Source organism: Pan troglodytes, chromosome 2 (genome assembly GCF_028858775.2).
Source record: "Pan troglodytes isolate AG18354 chromosome 2, NHGRI_mPanTro3-v2.0_pri, whole genome shotgun sequence".
Taxonomy (NCBI): domain Eukaryota; kingdom Metazoa; phylum Chordata; class Mammalia; order Primates; family Hominidae; genus Pan; species Pan troglodytes.
This window is the reverse complement of record NC_086015.1, coordinates 13,081,279-13,097,379: the sequence shown is the minus strand read 5'-3', so window position 1 is coordinate 13,097,379 and position 16,101 is coordinate 13,081,279. Positions and strand designations below refer to the sequence as shown.

The window sequence follows — 16,101 nt, the reverse complement described above, 5'->3', positions numbered from 1 at the left end:
CAGCTGGGCCACCCGTGGCACCTGCTGGGAGGGGAGGGGCAAGGAGGCATCTGAGAAGATGGCATTTGCTAGACCCTCTGCATGGCTCTGCCCACTTACTTCTGCAGGGCTGCACTGCTGTGCCTGCCCCATCCCTCTCAGTCCTCCCGATCCATCACCTGGACCTGAAAATGCTGGCCTCATGGTGACCACTGGTGACCATAAACTTTGGGTTGTGCAATTAGTAGCAAATAACTAGTACTGTCCACAGAGCCCTACTGTCCCTTGTGATCCTAGCTGTGTTCCTGGAAGGGGTGAGGTGCACATGCCTGCCAGCAGCCCAGCCCACAGGTAATACTGGAGTCCCACATGAAAGGTGGAAGGCGGTGGCTCACGTCTGTAATCCCAGCACTTGGGAGGCCGAGATGGGTGGATCACTTGAGGTCAGGAGTTCAAGACCAACCTGGCCAACATGGTGAAACCCTGTCTCTGTTAAAAAACAATGACAACAACAACAAAAAACAAACAAACAAACAACAAATAAACAAAAAATAGCTGGGCATGGTGGCAGGTGCCTGTAGTCCCAGCTACTCGGGAGACTGAGGCAGGAAAATTGCTTGAACCTGGGAGGTGGAGGTTGCAGTGAGCCGTGACTGCATTCCAGCCTGGGTGACAGAGTGAGACCCTGTCTCAAAAAAAGAAGGCAGAGGGAGAACAGCATTTCTCTGGGTGCTTCCCCTCCTCCAGCCCTCGGCCCAGTCAATTGCTGGGGGACGAAGAGCTATGAGCTGTGAGAGCGCATTGTCTCACAGCTGCCCTGCTGCAGTGTCATTCTGCGGCACAATGGGAGTGTGCCCCTGATTGTTTCCCATTCAGGTTTTTTCCCAATGGCTTCTCTTAGGTGGTTGCTTTCTTGCCACAATTTCTTGCCTTGAAATTAACCAGTTAGTTTTGCTTAATAAGATTAAATTAAGGCTCTTTGTAAACCTTCACATGCTTCCCAAATGTAGATCATGACTGAAAGGCCACACCTGGCAATGGCAAGAGTGCAGACTTTGAGTAGGAAGACCCCGGTTCTCATCTGGCATTGGTTGCCACGGCCACTTATGAGCTCTGTGACCTTGAGCAGGTCACTCAACCTTTCCGAGCCCCTGTTTCCTGGACTGTGATTGGGATGTTAATGGTAGCCCCTGCCCTAGCTCCACACAGGTGAGGAGGGCACAGGGCAACCACAGATGGTGGCTGTTATTCCTGCAGGTCTGCCAGGTCAGTGCTCAGCAGCCCGTCCAGACAGAACTGCTCATGCGGTATCACCAGCTGCAGTCCAGACTGGCCACCCTCAAGATAGAGAACGAGGAGGTGAGTGAGCCCCTCTGCTCTATAAGGGATTTTCTTTGGAAGTCCTGGCTTGTCCCAGGGAGTCCACTTGTGCCACGGAATGCATAAGAAATGATAGTTCCACTTATAAGATGGAATAGTACACAATCATTAAAACCACACACACCAAGAATCATTAATAGCCTGGGGGAACATTTATAAGATGTTAAATTGAAGAAAAACAAAAGGTGGGAGGCTGAGGTAAGAGAATTGCTTGAACCTGGGAGGCAGAGGTTGCAGTGAGCTGAGATCACGCCACTGCACTCCAGCCTGGATGACAGAGTGAGGTTGCATCTCAAAACAAACAAACAAACAAACAAAACACAAAAGGAAATAGGACTCTATGTTCAGTATTGCCATAACTGGAGTAAACTAAAGCATATATATATTCCTAGGCATAGAAAAAAGACTGGAGGGAAATGCTTAAATGTTATTAGTTGCTATGTTTGGGTTGTGGGGTGATAGGTGCTTTCTGTTTACTTCTTTGTGCTTTCTTCTATTTTCTGCAATGAATTTCTGTTTTATCATTAGAAATAACAGTAGGTATTTTAAATTACACAATGAAATAAACAACCTAGGGCACACTAAATGTGTCATGGATTCTGAGCTCCAAGGAACAGGTCAGCCTTACCAGGCCCAGCCTCCCTCCCCTGCAGCTGTGGGGCATAGGATTCTCAGCAAGTGGGTACAGATGGAAATACCAGTGCAGTGGCTCTATTCTGATGTGGACTGAAGAGGCCAGATGGGAAACATCCTATTCCAACCTGGACTCTTCCTGCAAGGAGGATGTCAACCAACTGGAGGCCCCTGGAGAAAGGACACCAGGATGGAGGGAGTGACACTCGAGGTCATGGGCAGGTTTATTCTTTAAAGTGCAGTCATGGGGGAGGTGGGAAGACACAGTCTTGATCTTCAAATCTCAAGAGTGCTATCCTGGGCAGAGACAGCAAGTTTGCTTTTCATCTCCACAAAGGACAGACCTAGGACAAATGTGAGACAGATTGGAGCTCAGGATGATAGCAAATCAGTGCAGTCCCCAGGGGGAGGTTGTATGGAGACAAATTATATATTTGTTTTTCAAACCTGGAAAGAGACAGGAGATGAACAGAGTGTTTTCTTTATTTATTTATGCCCTACATCTTCCCCCAAAGGATTTTAAATTGTTTACACGGAATAGTATATGGATCATAATGTTAATGGAATTTAAATTGGAAATCAGGGCCAAAGAAAGGAGAATGAAGCCAATGCTCTTCTGTACGAGCTGCTAACGGGCTTGAATATGCTTAATTTTGAACCTGAGCTTCCTGTCATGCTGCGTTAGAAAGAAGAATTGATTTGTGTATTCATTCAACAATATTTATTCAAGTATTTATAGAGCACATACTATGTGCCAAACATTGTTCTAGATATAGAATAAAGTGACCAAACACAACGCAACATAGCACCTCCTCTCCGGGAGGGAATATTCTAGTGAGAAAAGACAAATAATACTTGAAACTGTTGACAAAGAGAGTCAAACTCTGTAAAATACTTGAAGAGATTTATTCTGAGCCAAATATGAGTGAACAATGGCCTGTAATACAGCCCTCAGGAGATCCTGAAAACATGTACCCAAGGTGGTTGGGCCACAACTTGGTTTTATACATTTTAGGGAGATGTAAGGCATCAGTCAGTACATGTAAGTTGTATTTGGTTTGGTCTGGAAAGGTGGGACAACTGGAAGCAGGGGCTTTCAGGTCATAGGCAGATTCAAAGATTTTCTGATTGACAGTTGGTTGAAAGAGTTAAGTTATTGTCTAAAGAAAGGAATGTCTGGGTTAAGATAAGGGGTTGTGCAGACTAAGGTTTTATCATAGAGATGAAGCCTCCAGGTTGTAGGCTTCAGAGGATAGGCTGTAAATGTTTCTATCAGACTTAAAGAGTCTGTTCTAACAGTAATTCCAAAAAGGAGGAGGGTATAATGAAGTAGGTTTGCCGCCCCCTTCCCATCATGGCCTGAACTAGTTTTTCAGGTTAACTTTGGAATGCCCCTGACCGAGAGGAGAGGTCCATTCAGATGGTTGGGGGCTTAGAATTTTATTTTTCATTTACGAAACACAAAAACAAGCCAAGAAATGAATGAGCTTGGAAAATATTAGACAGTAATAGGCACTGAGTGAAGATATCGGGGGGACCAATGTCACCAGGAGGTGACATTTAAGCTGAGGTCTGAGTGAAAAGAAACAGACTTTGAGTGACAATAATTTTATAACAACACTGGAGGCAGTTTTTCCAGGGACTGTTTTTGGAACCAGCCTCCAAAGCAAAGAATCTGCCCTTTAGGCACAGTTCAGCAAAGGGGTGTTGTAAGGTCAGGGCCCGTGGGCCCTGCTTGTGCAGGCTTCTGGTGGTCCCACGAAATTCCAGAAGAAAAAACTGGAGTCCTAGCTGAACAATGTGTGCCTCAGCAACTGTCTTCCTGGAGTTTTCCTTTTCTCAGCTGGGCTTTTGATAGGAGTCCAGTAGCAGATACCTGGAGAGTTTGTTGCACGAAGAATGGCTGCCCACCATTGTCAACTTTGTCTCTATCCTTCTCTGAATGAAGAGAACTAGAGCACATCTAATGTTGTCCCTACTCAACTGACCACCTTGCATTGGAGGAACTAGTTTTGAGTTACATAATTAGGCTAAGAGAAACAAACCTAGAAACCTGGGTTCCTCATTTGTTGCAACATTCCTCAAGGTTCTCTCTGGCAGAAGCCATACGATAAAATATCTTTAAATTGGGCAACCTGGCTTTTCATCCCAGCCAGCTGTGTGATTTTGGGTTGGCGACTAATTTGTGTTTTCCACATTAATACAGTGAGAAGGATTATTTTTGTTCTGCCTATATCCTAGGGACTTCATATGGAAGAAGTAAAGTGACAGCTGGGAAAGGGACTTTAGGTGTCAACGGCAGTATGAGAATACAGGATTTTTGTCAATCTGCTGTGTTTCCCCAGGTTAGGAAAACCCTGGATGCCACCATGCAGACATTACAGGACATGCTGACTGTGGAGGACTTTGATGTCTCCGATGCCTTCCAACACAGTCGATCGACAGAGTCCGTCAAGTCGGCTGCCTCTGAGACCTACATGAGCAAGATCAACATTGCCAAGAGGAGAGCCAACCAGCAGGAAACAGAAATGTTTTATTTTACAGTAAGTGGCATCCTGGGCCCAGAACCACACTGTCGGCCAAGCCACTGGCAGTGACTTTTCAGGAGCAACCCAAGCTACTGAGAACCAGAGAAACCACATGGGTCAATTGGATCTAAGACTCCATCACCATGCTTTTAAAATTAAGTTGCCTGGCTTGGTTTTCTGAAATGCAGAAAGTGAATTCCCAGTGGGTAGCATTGGCATTGATCTTGGGTGATGATTATTGAAATTTTCTTGCTCTAGAAAAAAACCAGAGACAGTTTTATTCAGTGGGGTGATAAGAAAATGGCTGACAGAGTCAGGTACAAGTCCCAAGGAACAACCTTGAAATTATGTATATAGATTATCATGTTGAATTGTCTTAAATTTAGGTGTGAGCTTTGGAAAAAATGCCCTCAAAAATCCAAGCAAATTGCTCTTGAGTTGCTAGCCCTTCATGTAAAATCCCATGTTAATTATCTTTCATTTGGACAGGGACTGGGAGGAGCAAGGAGACGGGGACTGGGACTTTAGTTCAACATGTGTTTACTGAACATAGAATATTAGGTTTGTAAGGGACCTTAAATCTTCCATGGGATGCTTGAGTCAGTTCAGCCACATCCCTGCCCAGGGGCCATCCTGACTCTGCCTGATTGCTCCCAAGATTAAAAGCTCCCTTTTTCCCCAGACAGCCCTTTTGTTTGCATTGTGCCTGGCTTTTGGTATTACCATGTTTTCCTTTATCTTTGCTATCTTCAAAAACCTACCTCACTAGGATTTCTTGGTTCCGTTCTCTGGGGCCACCCAGAGTGGAGGCTAATTCTACATGACAGTGTTTCACATGGTTGCAGGGAGCTGGGATTTCATTTCTCTAGGCTAAATGTATTTGATTCTTTCAGTCTTGCCTTATAAGCTTTTGTTTTGAGTAGCCTCAGTATCCTAGTGACTCTCTCCTGAACATGTTCCATGTGCTGATGCCTCTTCTAAGGTGAGACTCCAAGCAGTGGTATGCCCAACACAGAACTGAGCAAAATTGGCTGGGCACCGTGGCTTACGCCTGTAATCCGAGCACTTTGGGAGGCCAAGGCAGGCAGATTGCCTGAGCTCAGGAGTTCTAGACCAGCCTGGGCAACACGGTGAAAACCCGTCTCTACTAAAATACAAAAAATTAGCTGGGTGTGGTGGCGTGCACCTGTAGTCCCAGCTACTCGGGAGGCTGAGGCAGGAGAATTGCTTGAACCTGGGAAGCGGAGGTTGCAGTGAGCCAAGATCGTGCCACTGCCTCCAGCCTGGGTGACAGAGTGAGACTTCATCTCAAAAAAAAAAAAAAAAAAAAGAATTGAGCAAAATTTTCACCCCTTCTATACCGGGTAGTATGCTCCTATTCATATGTTCTAAGATCATATTCTTTTATTATTATTTTAAGGCTAAGTTATTATCAGTTATAGCTGTCTTCCCTACATGCTGCCATTAACCAGGCCTCACTCTTCCTAAGGCTTTGTAGGGGATATCTTGGGAAGGTCTTCTGTTTATCACCAGTTAGTTTTCCTCTTGATGAATTCAATTCATGGTTTTAGTCAACATCCTGATCCAGTTACTCAGCATACATGCTGTCTCCTCAAACCTGTGTCACCTGCAGATTCAGTAAGCATGGCTTCCAAACTTTAAAAAATTTAAAGACTAATGGGTATCCCAAGGCCAAGGCCAAAGACAGAGTTGTTAGAAATATGCAGCTAGGGCCAGGTGCCATGGCTCATGCCTAAAATCCTAGCACTTTGGGAGGCCGAGTAGGAGGATCCCTTTAGCCCAGGAGTTTTGAGACCAGCTTCGGCAACATAGGACGACTCCATTTCTACAAAGAAAAAAAAAGTGCATATCTATGATCCCAGCTATTCAGGAGGGTGAGGTGGAAGGATTACTTGAGCCTGGGAGGTTGAGACTGCAGTGAACTGTGATTGTACCACTGCACTCCAGGCTGGGTGACAGAGTGAGACTGTCTCAAAAAAAAAAAAAAAAAAAAAGCAATGAGGCTAATATTGATTGGATTGTAGTCATTTAACCCATCACAAACCCACCCAATTCTAACTTCTACCTCCATCTTATAACTGCCTTTGTCAAATCCGTTGTCAAAAACCAGTAGTCGATACACACTACATTTTCTCCAACACTCTTTGACCCTGTCAAGGAAGAAAACAAAGCGGAGCTTAGCAAAGCAGCCCACGCTGATTGCTGGTATTCACCACTTCCATGGAGCCTCCTGTGTTCACAAAGAGAATTTATGGTTACAACATGCACATGAAGATTAATTCACTTTGGCAGTAGAAGCAAAGAATTCTGGGGAACAGAATTCAAGAAGGGAGTTTGGCCTACTCGAAGTTAGGAGAATTCTCCAGTATCTATGACTAATGGTCATCAGATGTTATAGTTTATTCTTAATACTTAGTTTGCTAACCTGGTTTCCTAGTATACCTTCTCATGACTCATTATTATAGGTCTTTTTAAGGACATCATAATCCTTTCAATGCAAACATCAATGCAATTTGATGGCATTCTTTATTTTGCGGACATTCGTTATTCTTCAGATGGTTGAAGCTTAAATGAGGCGCACAGAGATGAGCTACAGAGCCCCAGGCTGTAATTTGCACTAACCAGTGGATGACCTGCCAAGGCATGAGTTACATTTAGGATTACATCTTCAACTTCTTGGGGCAGTGAGACACGGTGGACAGAATATCAGCTTACCCCTCAGCTCTGCTTTTTTGGGGAATTCTTGGACAGTGGATAAAATGAGAGGACATTATTGCTGGAAGCATCTATAGAGAGCCTCTAGGACAGTAGTTACCAAACTGAAGTGTGCATTTGAACCATCTGGGAAGCTTGTTAAAAATGCAGGTTCTCAGCCAGGCGCAGTGGCTCATGCCTGTAATCCCAACACTTTGGGAACCGAGGTGTGCAGATTGCTTGAGCTCGTGAGTTCACGACCAGCGTGGGCAACGTGGCAAAACCCCGTCTCTACAAGAAATACAAAAATTAGCTGGCCATGGTGGTGTGTGGCTGTAGTCCCAGCTACTTGGGAGGCTGAGGTCCCAGCTACTTGGGAGGCTGAGGTCCCAGCTACTTGGCTGGTGTGTGCCTGTAGTCCCAGCTACTTGGGAGCATGGCTTGAGCCTGGGAGGCAGAGATTGCAGTGAGCCAACATCGTGCCACTGCACTCCAGCCTGGGCAATAGAGCCAGACCTTACCTAAAAAAAAAAAAAAAAAAAGTAGGTTCTCAGACCACCACTCTCCCAAGATGGGCAGCTGGAATTGTGAACACTTCTGGGCCTCACTGGTTCCTCCTCCAGTGTCAAATGAAGGGTTAGACTCGAGGTATTCTAGAACAGGAATTTGCATGTTGACAATCTCCCCAGCTGGTTACAAGCCCCTGGCGCTCTGCCCCACACTTGGAGAAACACTGAGTCTACTCTCAGTTTACACTGGGGAGGACACGGAGGCTCAGAAATGCTCAGTAATCTGCCCGAGGTACCCAGTGAGTGACCACAGTTCTGAGCTTCTGTTTCCTTCTGGGTAGAACGGGCCTGATGATGTTTTCCTCATTTGCCGTCCAAGACTCTGATGAGGCTTAAACGTACGTGTGTGAAAACTGTCAAGTGCTCTGTGGATACAAAGTCGAGTGACTCTTAATGGCCAATAGGCCAGGTCCTGGGAGCGTAGGACCATGGAAAAGGAGAGAGGACACCACAACCTCCCACCAGCCGAGTCATTCCAGAAACCCATCAAGGTGGGCCAGTGTGAGGAGACCCCAGTCTTATTTGTGTGTATGGCAGCCGCTACCCCAATGGGTCTTTCCCCCATAGCTGTCAATGGGAAGGTGGTGATGTTAGAGGCCCTCCTCTATAGTTGACTTGGGGGGGTCTGAGCCTCTGCAGCTCACTTTTCTCTGCCCCGTTTTTAGTGTGCTGGCTGGGACAATAGAGTGGGTTTCTCTTTGAGAAACTAGCAGGTGGATTTGGGGCAGTCACATCTACCTCCTTCACTTTATTCTCAGAGCTCTTGCAATTACCGTGCCCCTTGCTTGTAAACCTCCTTCCCGCAGGTCCCCATGTGGCCCCCTTTCTACCTCCTTCAGGCCTTGGCTCAAATGTCCACTTTGCAGTGAGGTCTTCTAGACTTCCAATCCACTGTTCCCACTTTATTTGATTTATTTATTTTTTTGTGGAGATAGGGTCTCACTCTGTTGCTTAGGATGGAATGCAGTGGCATGAACATAGCTCACTACAGCCTCAACCTCCTGGGCTCAAGTGATTCTCTCACCTTGGCCTCCTGAGTAGCTGGCACTACAGCACACACCCCCAGGCCTAGCTAGTTTTTTAAACTTATTTTTTTTAGAGACTTGGTCTTGCTATGTTGCCCAGGCTTGTCTTGAACTTCAGGCCTTCAGCAATCCTCTCACCTCAGCCTCCTGAGCAGCTGGAATTACAGGTGTGAGTCACCATGCTCAGCTCTGCTTTCTTTTTATCCATAGCATTCACCACCGCCTGACTGAGTGGTATTTTACTTACCTTTTTTGTTCGTTTATTGTCTCCCTCCCCAGCCCACCATGTAAGCTTCAAGAGGGAGGGATCCAGTGAAATTTCTTAGCACCTACTCTAAGCCAGTCACATCTTTAGGCACTGGGGAGCTGGAGATGAGCTGGGCTTGGAGCCCACCCTCTAGCAGCTGGCCATGCAGCAGAGGCATGCCCAGTGGGGCTCTGTGACTGTGCAGGTGGGGGAAGCTGGCACCTGTGTAGAGGTGGCTAAGGCCCACTGAGTTCCAGGCAGGTAGGTGTGTTTCTGTCCTGGCCTATTCTCTGTCCCTCAGTACTGCTCTGAGGTGCACTGCTCTGGGCCAGAGCCCTGAACTAGGAAGCAGGCTGGGGCTAGGCCTGGCCCATGGCTGACTTTCCGTGGGACCTCGGACAAATCACTTCCTGGTGCAAGCTTCATTTTTCTCATCTGTACAAAGAAGAAAATCTCATCACCCCCTGCAATTTGGGTTATTTTAATGGGAAAGCCTCTCAGGGGCCTGCAAGCCCTTCCTCCTTCAAAGTGGGGCCAGATGAAAGGAAGACTCGTTCCGAGGCTCCTCTCTGACAGATCCGATAAAGCTCCCTGGCTTCGGCTGCGTGGCCCCTGGGACGGCTCCCATTTTTATTGCTCTTGGCGCAGAAGCACAGTGGAGCTTTGATGACTAAAGAGGCCCTTTGTTCTGTCTCCCCGTGGCCCTTACCTGACAAAGGCAGCTTTCACTGCTGCCATTCTCCCCTGGTTTGCTTTGTGTTCCTAACCCCCGACCTGAAAGGCCTGGAGCCCTCCAAGGGCCTGGCATCCGCCTGTCAGCGCTGGGGTTCTAGATGGAGGAAAGCAAAGACGCAGATGCAGAGGCCTCTCTGTTCCCTGCGCCGGGGTCCCTGCGGGTGACGTGATCTCTCTTCGGCTTCCGCATCCCAGAGGTCAGTTGCAGAGGCAGAGATCCCATTACTCGGCCTTGCAATCTATAACTTCCTTGTGCCTTGTGTCTTACAGAAATTTAAAGAATATGTGAATGGCAGTAACCTCATCACCAAGCTGCAGGCCAAGCACGATTTACTCAAGCAGACCCTGGGCGAAGGTGAGTGAGGTGGTGGAGGCCCTCTGGGAGGTGCTGTGTTCCCCACTGGGTTTCACTGTGGCCCCCTGACGTGTTGAGCTGTTTAAGCTTGAGACAGCAGGCACCTGGCAGAATGAACCTGGACTTACCAGGACTGGGCAGGCTGGGAAAATCACCTTGGTACAGATGCCTTATGGGGTCCAATCTGGCTATAGAAAATAGAGGGTGTGAGTTGCTTTTTGATTAATAGAAAGAAAAAAATAAAATAAAGAAAATAGAGGCTGGGCACGGTGGCTCATGCCTGTAATCCCAGCACTTTGGGATGCTGAGGCGGGCGGATCACGAGGTCAGGAGATCGAGACCATCCTGGCTAATACGGTGAAACCCCGTCTCTACTAAAAAAATACAAAAAATTAGCCGGGCATGGTGGCGGGTGCCTGTAGTCCCAGCTACTCGGGAGGCTGAGGCAGGAGAATGGCATGAACCCAGGAGGCAGAGCTTGCACTGAGCCGAGATCATGCCACTGCACTCCAGCCTGGGTGACAGAGCGAGACTCCATCTCCAAAAAAAAAAAAGAAAAGAAAAGAAAATAGAGGCCAACCACAAGTCTTAGTTTAGGTTGGCAGGGACAGTCCAAGGCAAAGTGATAGAGGGGCATCCATCAGGTAGGGAGTGGGAATCCAGGGCCTCAGAGGCTGGCACTGACATTTTTCAGCAGACACTATTTGCAAGGAATACTACTGGAGTGTCTGGCTAGGGTTCTAGGTCCAGAGAAGGAAAATCCATACATGTAAGTCAGGGTTTGGCCCTTGAGGGACCTGACGACTAGGCTTAAAGCCACTCAATGCATTCCAGTGGCAGTTGGAATAGAATCCCAGCTGCTGTCATGGCACATGAGGCCTTATACCACTTAGCTTCTGCCTGCTTCCCTGACCTCATCAGTCATTCTCCCTTTCCTTACTGTGCTGCAGCCATGCTGAGCAAATTTCTGCCCTTCAGGACTCACCAAGCTTATTCCTGCCCCGGGGCCTTTGCATCTGCATGGGTAACCACCACCCAAATCAGGGGATAGAGCATTTCAATCACCCTCAAAAATTCCCTTGAGCTCCTTTGCAGTCAGTACCCCACGCTCTACTCTGATCTGATTTCTGTCACTGCAGATTAGTTTTGTGTGTTCTAGGTAGTAAGGGCTGGGGAACTTTGGGGGCTGACGGAAATAAAAGCTCCATATCCTGATTTGAGTGGTGGTTTTACCTGGGGGTAGACATTTGTTAAAACTCATTGACTGGGGGTAGGAGGGGGGAAGATTCAGTTGCAGTGAGCTTTTTCTTCATTCTTTCCCTCTAAATTTTACCCATCCCGACATTTCAGTATTGGGCCAGGGGGTAAAGGGGGTGTGGAGGAGTTTGGGTAGCAAAGAGGGAAGAAAAACAGTGAGAATGGAGGAGAAAGGGAGAGAGTCCAAGAGTGGAGCTCAGGGTGTGGGTGCCATGGGGGCAGCTTCTAAGACTAGCATTAAAGAGGAGGGTTGGTATTTATAGGCACAGGGCAGGGGGCTATTCCTCATGAGCCAGGTAACCAAAAGGTAGGACCATATGAGTTGGTGGCTACTTGCATTTTTGAAATTAGATGCTGAATTTGGAAAACTAGATCTTCTTTTAAAAAATACGATCCTGAGCCTGGTGCAGTGGCCTGCCCACGCCTTCTTGGTGCAGAAGCATAGTGGAGTTTTGATGAATAAAGAGGCCCTTTGCTTTGTCTTCCTGCGGCCCTTATCTGACAAAGGCAGCTTTCATTGCCGCCATTCTCCGGGGGGGCTTGCTTTGTGTTCCCAACTCAAATGATGATGATGATGATGACGGTCATCATCATCATCATCATCATCATCATCATCATCATCATCACCGTACTTAGTTTTGGCATAACTCCTGGTCCATTTGGTCCTCCAAGTTTATTTAGCCTTCAACTACGCCTTGCTCTAAGATTGCTCTACCAGTCTCTCTTCTGAGTTTTGAGCTGATTAGCAATAAAAAGAAACCTCCCGGAAAATGCATTTTCAGAAGTAGAGGGGCAGCTAAGAAAAAGCCAACTGGAAGAGTCTCCGTAATCCTGTGTTTCAGTAAGCTGGCCGTGGAAAGGCTCACTGTGCTTCCTTTGACAAATGGATGGTTCTTGATAGACTGGTCAGTTCTACAGAAGTTTTTTTTTTTTTTTAAGTAAACTTTCTCTTTTAAAACAGTTTTAGAGCTACAGAAAAGTTGGGAAGATAGTATAAAATTTTCATATACTCCACATCTAGTTTGTCCTGTTATTAACATTTTACATTAGTATGCTATATTTGTCAGCATTAATGAATATGGTACATTATTATTAACTGAAGTTAACAAATTACTGAATAACTGAAAAAGATGGAACCTGAATAAATTGAGACCAAATCTCCAGTCATTTTTATATAGCCACTACACGATAAAGATACAGGTAGATTATTTGGGCACTGGGTGAAAAGGGAGAATTTCCACTGACCTAATTGATAAATTGATAAATTGGAAATTGCCCATTGGGTGAAGGAAGAAGGGAAAAAATTCAGCAGGCCAAAGAGAGCTCAGAATCTTAGTAAAGTCATCCTTCTGAGTGTCAACTGGTGATTCACCTTTTCCTGAGCGTTTTGGTTCTTCTATTCAGTAGGATTCTCTTCTAAGAGTAGGGTAGGGTTACAGCTGCGTCAGTGGCCTTTTTATGCCATATGAGGGCTATTTTGTAGTATCATGTCTAGTGCCTCAGTTTCTGTAAAGTACAGTAGCCCTCCTTTATTTGTGGTTTCGCTTTCCATAGTTTCAGTTTCTTGTGGTTATCTGTGGCCTGAAAATATGAAATGGAAAATTCCCGAAATAAACAATTCATACGTTTTAAATTTCTCGCTGTTCTGAGTAGCATGATGAGCACGCTGAGCAAATTTCTTTGCTGAGCAAAAATCTTACGCCATCGCGGCTCCATCTCTGCCAGGATGTGATTCCTCCCTTTGTCCTGCATATCCACTCTGGATACGGTACCCGCCCACTGGCCACTTAGTAGCTGCCTTGGTTATCAGATTGAAAAAACAGAGGACATGTAGGATTTGGTACTATCCACAGTTTCAGGCATCCACTGGGGGTCTTGGAACATATTCCCCACAGATAAGCGTGGACTGCTGTACTCTTTTGACAGGATGGCTCAAGGAAACTACAAGTTAGATGAAACCCAGGGTCTTTTGGGTCAGCTTTACTTAAAAGTGGATTTGAGAACATGATTGACCCCAGACATGCAAGTCAAAAAGCTTCCAGGTGCTTGGCAAATGGCATTCCCTGTTACAAAGGATGTCACTGGCGCTTCTCGGGAGCAAGAGCACATACCTTGGCTGTTGCTATGCCATTTTATTGGCCAGAGAATTCTCAGTTTATCATCATCTCTGAGTCTTAGACTTATAACCTTTTTATTGCTCTGGGGTGTGGGTATTCTGTAAGCTCCAGGGTTTACACTCAAGATGTAGTTGGTTTTTGAATTTTTGAAAGTCCCTCAAGCATGAATGAACAGTGTGCCACCTATAAAAGGGAAGGAGCATAACCTTTTCAGGCCAACTTTAATTGCCCATCACAGAGCAAAATGGCCACCAGGACCAGGCCATCTGACTTTCTAGAAAATTACTGAACCACCAACTATAAAATATATTTTTAAAATCCCAACAGGTCTCAGAAGGTAAAGGATAGGCATGTTTTGATTTCCCATATTTGTGAGACAGTCACCCTATTTCTAAAGATGCTGGTTGTGGGATTCTTGAGAGCTGGAATGTGAGTCTGAAGCTGAAAGACAACATATTAGATTCCACGTCAGAGAAAAGTTTTCCTTCAGTGTGTTCTGACATTCCGCTCCACATCCTAAAACCTTTGATTTCTACCTGCCCCCTTCTGTTCACCCATCTATCCAAGAGCACAGGCATTTTGTTTGGCCAGGCCTGGGGAGATAGTGGTACACGAGAAAGGTAAGGTCCCTGCCCTCATGGAAAAGAGAGACCTCAAACGGTAAACAAACTACTAAGTAAACAATGATAGTTGAGCCCGGTGTGGTGGTGGCCCTGTAATCCCAGCTACTCAGGAGGCTGAGGCAGGAGAATCACTTGAGGCCAGGCAGTGGAGGCTGCAGTGAGCCAAGATCACGCCACTGCATTCCAGCCTGGGCAATAGAGCAAGTCTCTGTCTCTTAAAAAACAGCTGGGGGTGGGAATTATAATTGTGTTAAGTGCCATGAATGAAAACTTTGGGCTGAGATAGAGAACAATGGTATGTGTGTTGGGGAGAGATGGGGGGGACCTGCTTTAGATAGGGTGATTGGAGAGGCTTCCTAGGGGAGTTGCTGTTTCAGCTGAAACTAAAGGATGAGAAGACATCAGCCAAGTGAAAAACCAGGGAAAGAGTTTTTGGGGAAGAGGGGACAACATTTGCAAATGCGGGAAAGGACGTGGTGAGTCAGAAGAATTGAGAGAAGGGTATTGTAACTTGTTGAGTCCATAGAAGAGTGGACAGTTTGGGAACCCAGAGGAGGGGGAACAGGAAATCAACACTCCTTGTTCACTACAATCCCAGGCCGTCGCCTGACCACTTTCATGGGCTGCCATCGGCTCTAACAGGAGGGCTTGGGTCTACCTGAAAATTTTATCCAAAGTGGTGTCTGGTAGGAATTTGCCCTTGACTCCAGACACACAGTCAAATCAAACAGGACAAATTTGCCTGTTTTACCGAACTTTTCTCCTTTCCTGCTTTGGTCTTTGGTTCCAATTCCACCAACTGCAGCCACCCATGTAACTGCTTGTGGCTTTGCTCAGGAATTAAGGAGTTGCCTATTGATTTGCCCCAAGTTCTATTTTCAGGCCCAGATTACTCTCTTTCTCTCCTTATTTCCCTCCCTGGCCCCATTCTGCCTTTTTTTTTTTTTTTCTGTAAATAAAATGCTCGATTCTTTCTTCTAAACGTCTCTTAATGTTAGTACTAGGTGGGATTCCAGAGTTGAGAGCTGTGCTGTCCAGTATGGTGGCCACTAGCCACGTGTGCCTGATGAACACTTGAAACATGGCTAGTCTGAATTGGGATGTGCAAAATGAACACCAGATTTTGAAGAGTTAGTACACATATACACACAAAATAGAAAATATCTTATTGATTTTCTATATTGATACATATCGAAATTATAATCTTTTTGATATTAGGTCAAATGTAATATGTCATGAAAATTAATCTCACTTATTTCTCTCTCTCTCTCTTTTTTTTTTTTTTTTTTTGAGATGGAGTCTAGCTCTGGGGGGCCCAGTCTGGAGTGCAGTGGCACAATCTCAGCTTACTGTAACCTCCAACTCCTGGGTTCAAGCGATTCTTGCGTCTTAGCCTCCCGAGTAGCTGGGATTACAGGTGTCCGCCACCATGCCCAGCTAATTTTTCTGTTTTTAGTAGAGATGGGGTTTCACCATGTTGGCCAGGCTGGTCTCAAACTCCTCACCTCAAGTGATTCACCCACGTCGGCCTCCGAAAGTGCTGGGATTACAGGCACGAGTCACCACTCCCAGCCTCATCTGTTTCTCTTAACGTTTTGTAATGTGGCTACCAGAAATTGTGGCTTGTATAAATTTCTACTAGACAGCACTGGTTTCAGAGATTCTGAACCGTAAGCAGTTCTTGAGAATGTTAGGAAATGGAGAGCATTTTTGGAGCAATGACTGGGGACAGTACTGCTGGTAGTTGGTGAGTGAGATCTAGGGATGTCAGCATCTGCAAAGTACTAGACAGGCAATGAAGAATTTAAACTGAGGATATGGAGGCCCAAAGAAAGGAAGTGGCTTGTCCAAGCTCATGCAGTGAGTTGATAAAAGAGTTAAACAGTAGGACTCAGACCTCTTTGTTTTCAGTACAGTTTTGGTAGGAGAAGGAAAAGA

General features: G+C 46.0%; 1 protein-coding gene across 24 annotated transcripts in view; it reads left to right on the top strand.

Annotated features, from left to right (window-relative positions):
• Positions 1–16,101, top strand: part of SRGAP3 (SLIT-ROBO Rho GTPase activating protein 3) — a 415,313-nt gene that overhangs the window by 338,356 nt on the left and 60,856 nt on the right. For all 24 annotated transcript variants that reach the window (XR_010155079.1, XR_010155083.1, XR_010155080.1 and 21 more), the window contains 3 exons: positions 1,237–1,338; positions 4,338–4,535; positions 10,082–10,166. Coding sequence is in view for 17 of the 24 variants with exons in the window: in XM_016940386.4 (XP_016795875.1) it covers positions 1,237–1,338; positions 4,338–4,535; positions 10,082–10,166 (385 nt within the window). In the remaining 7 variants the exon portion in view is untranslated. The remainder of the gene's footprint in view (positions 1–1,236; positions 1,339–4,337; positions 4,536–10,081; positions 10,167–16,101) is intronic.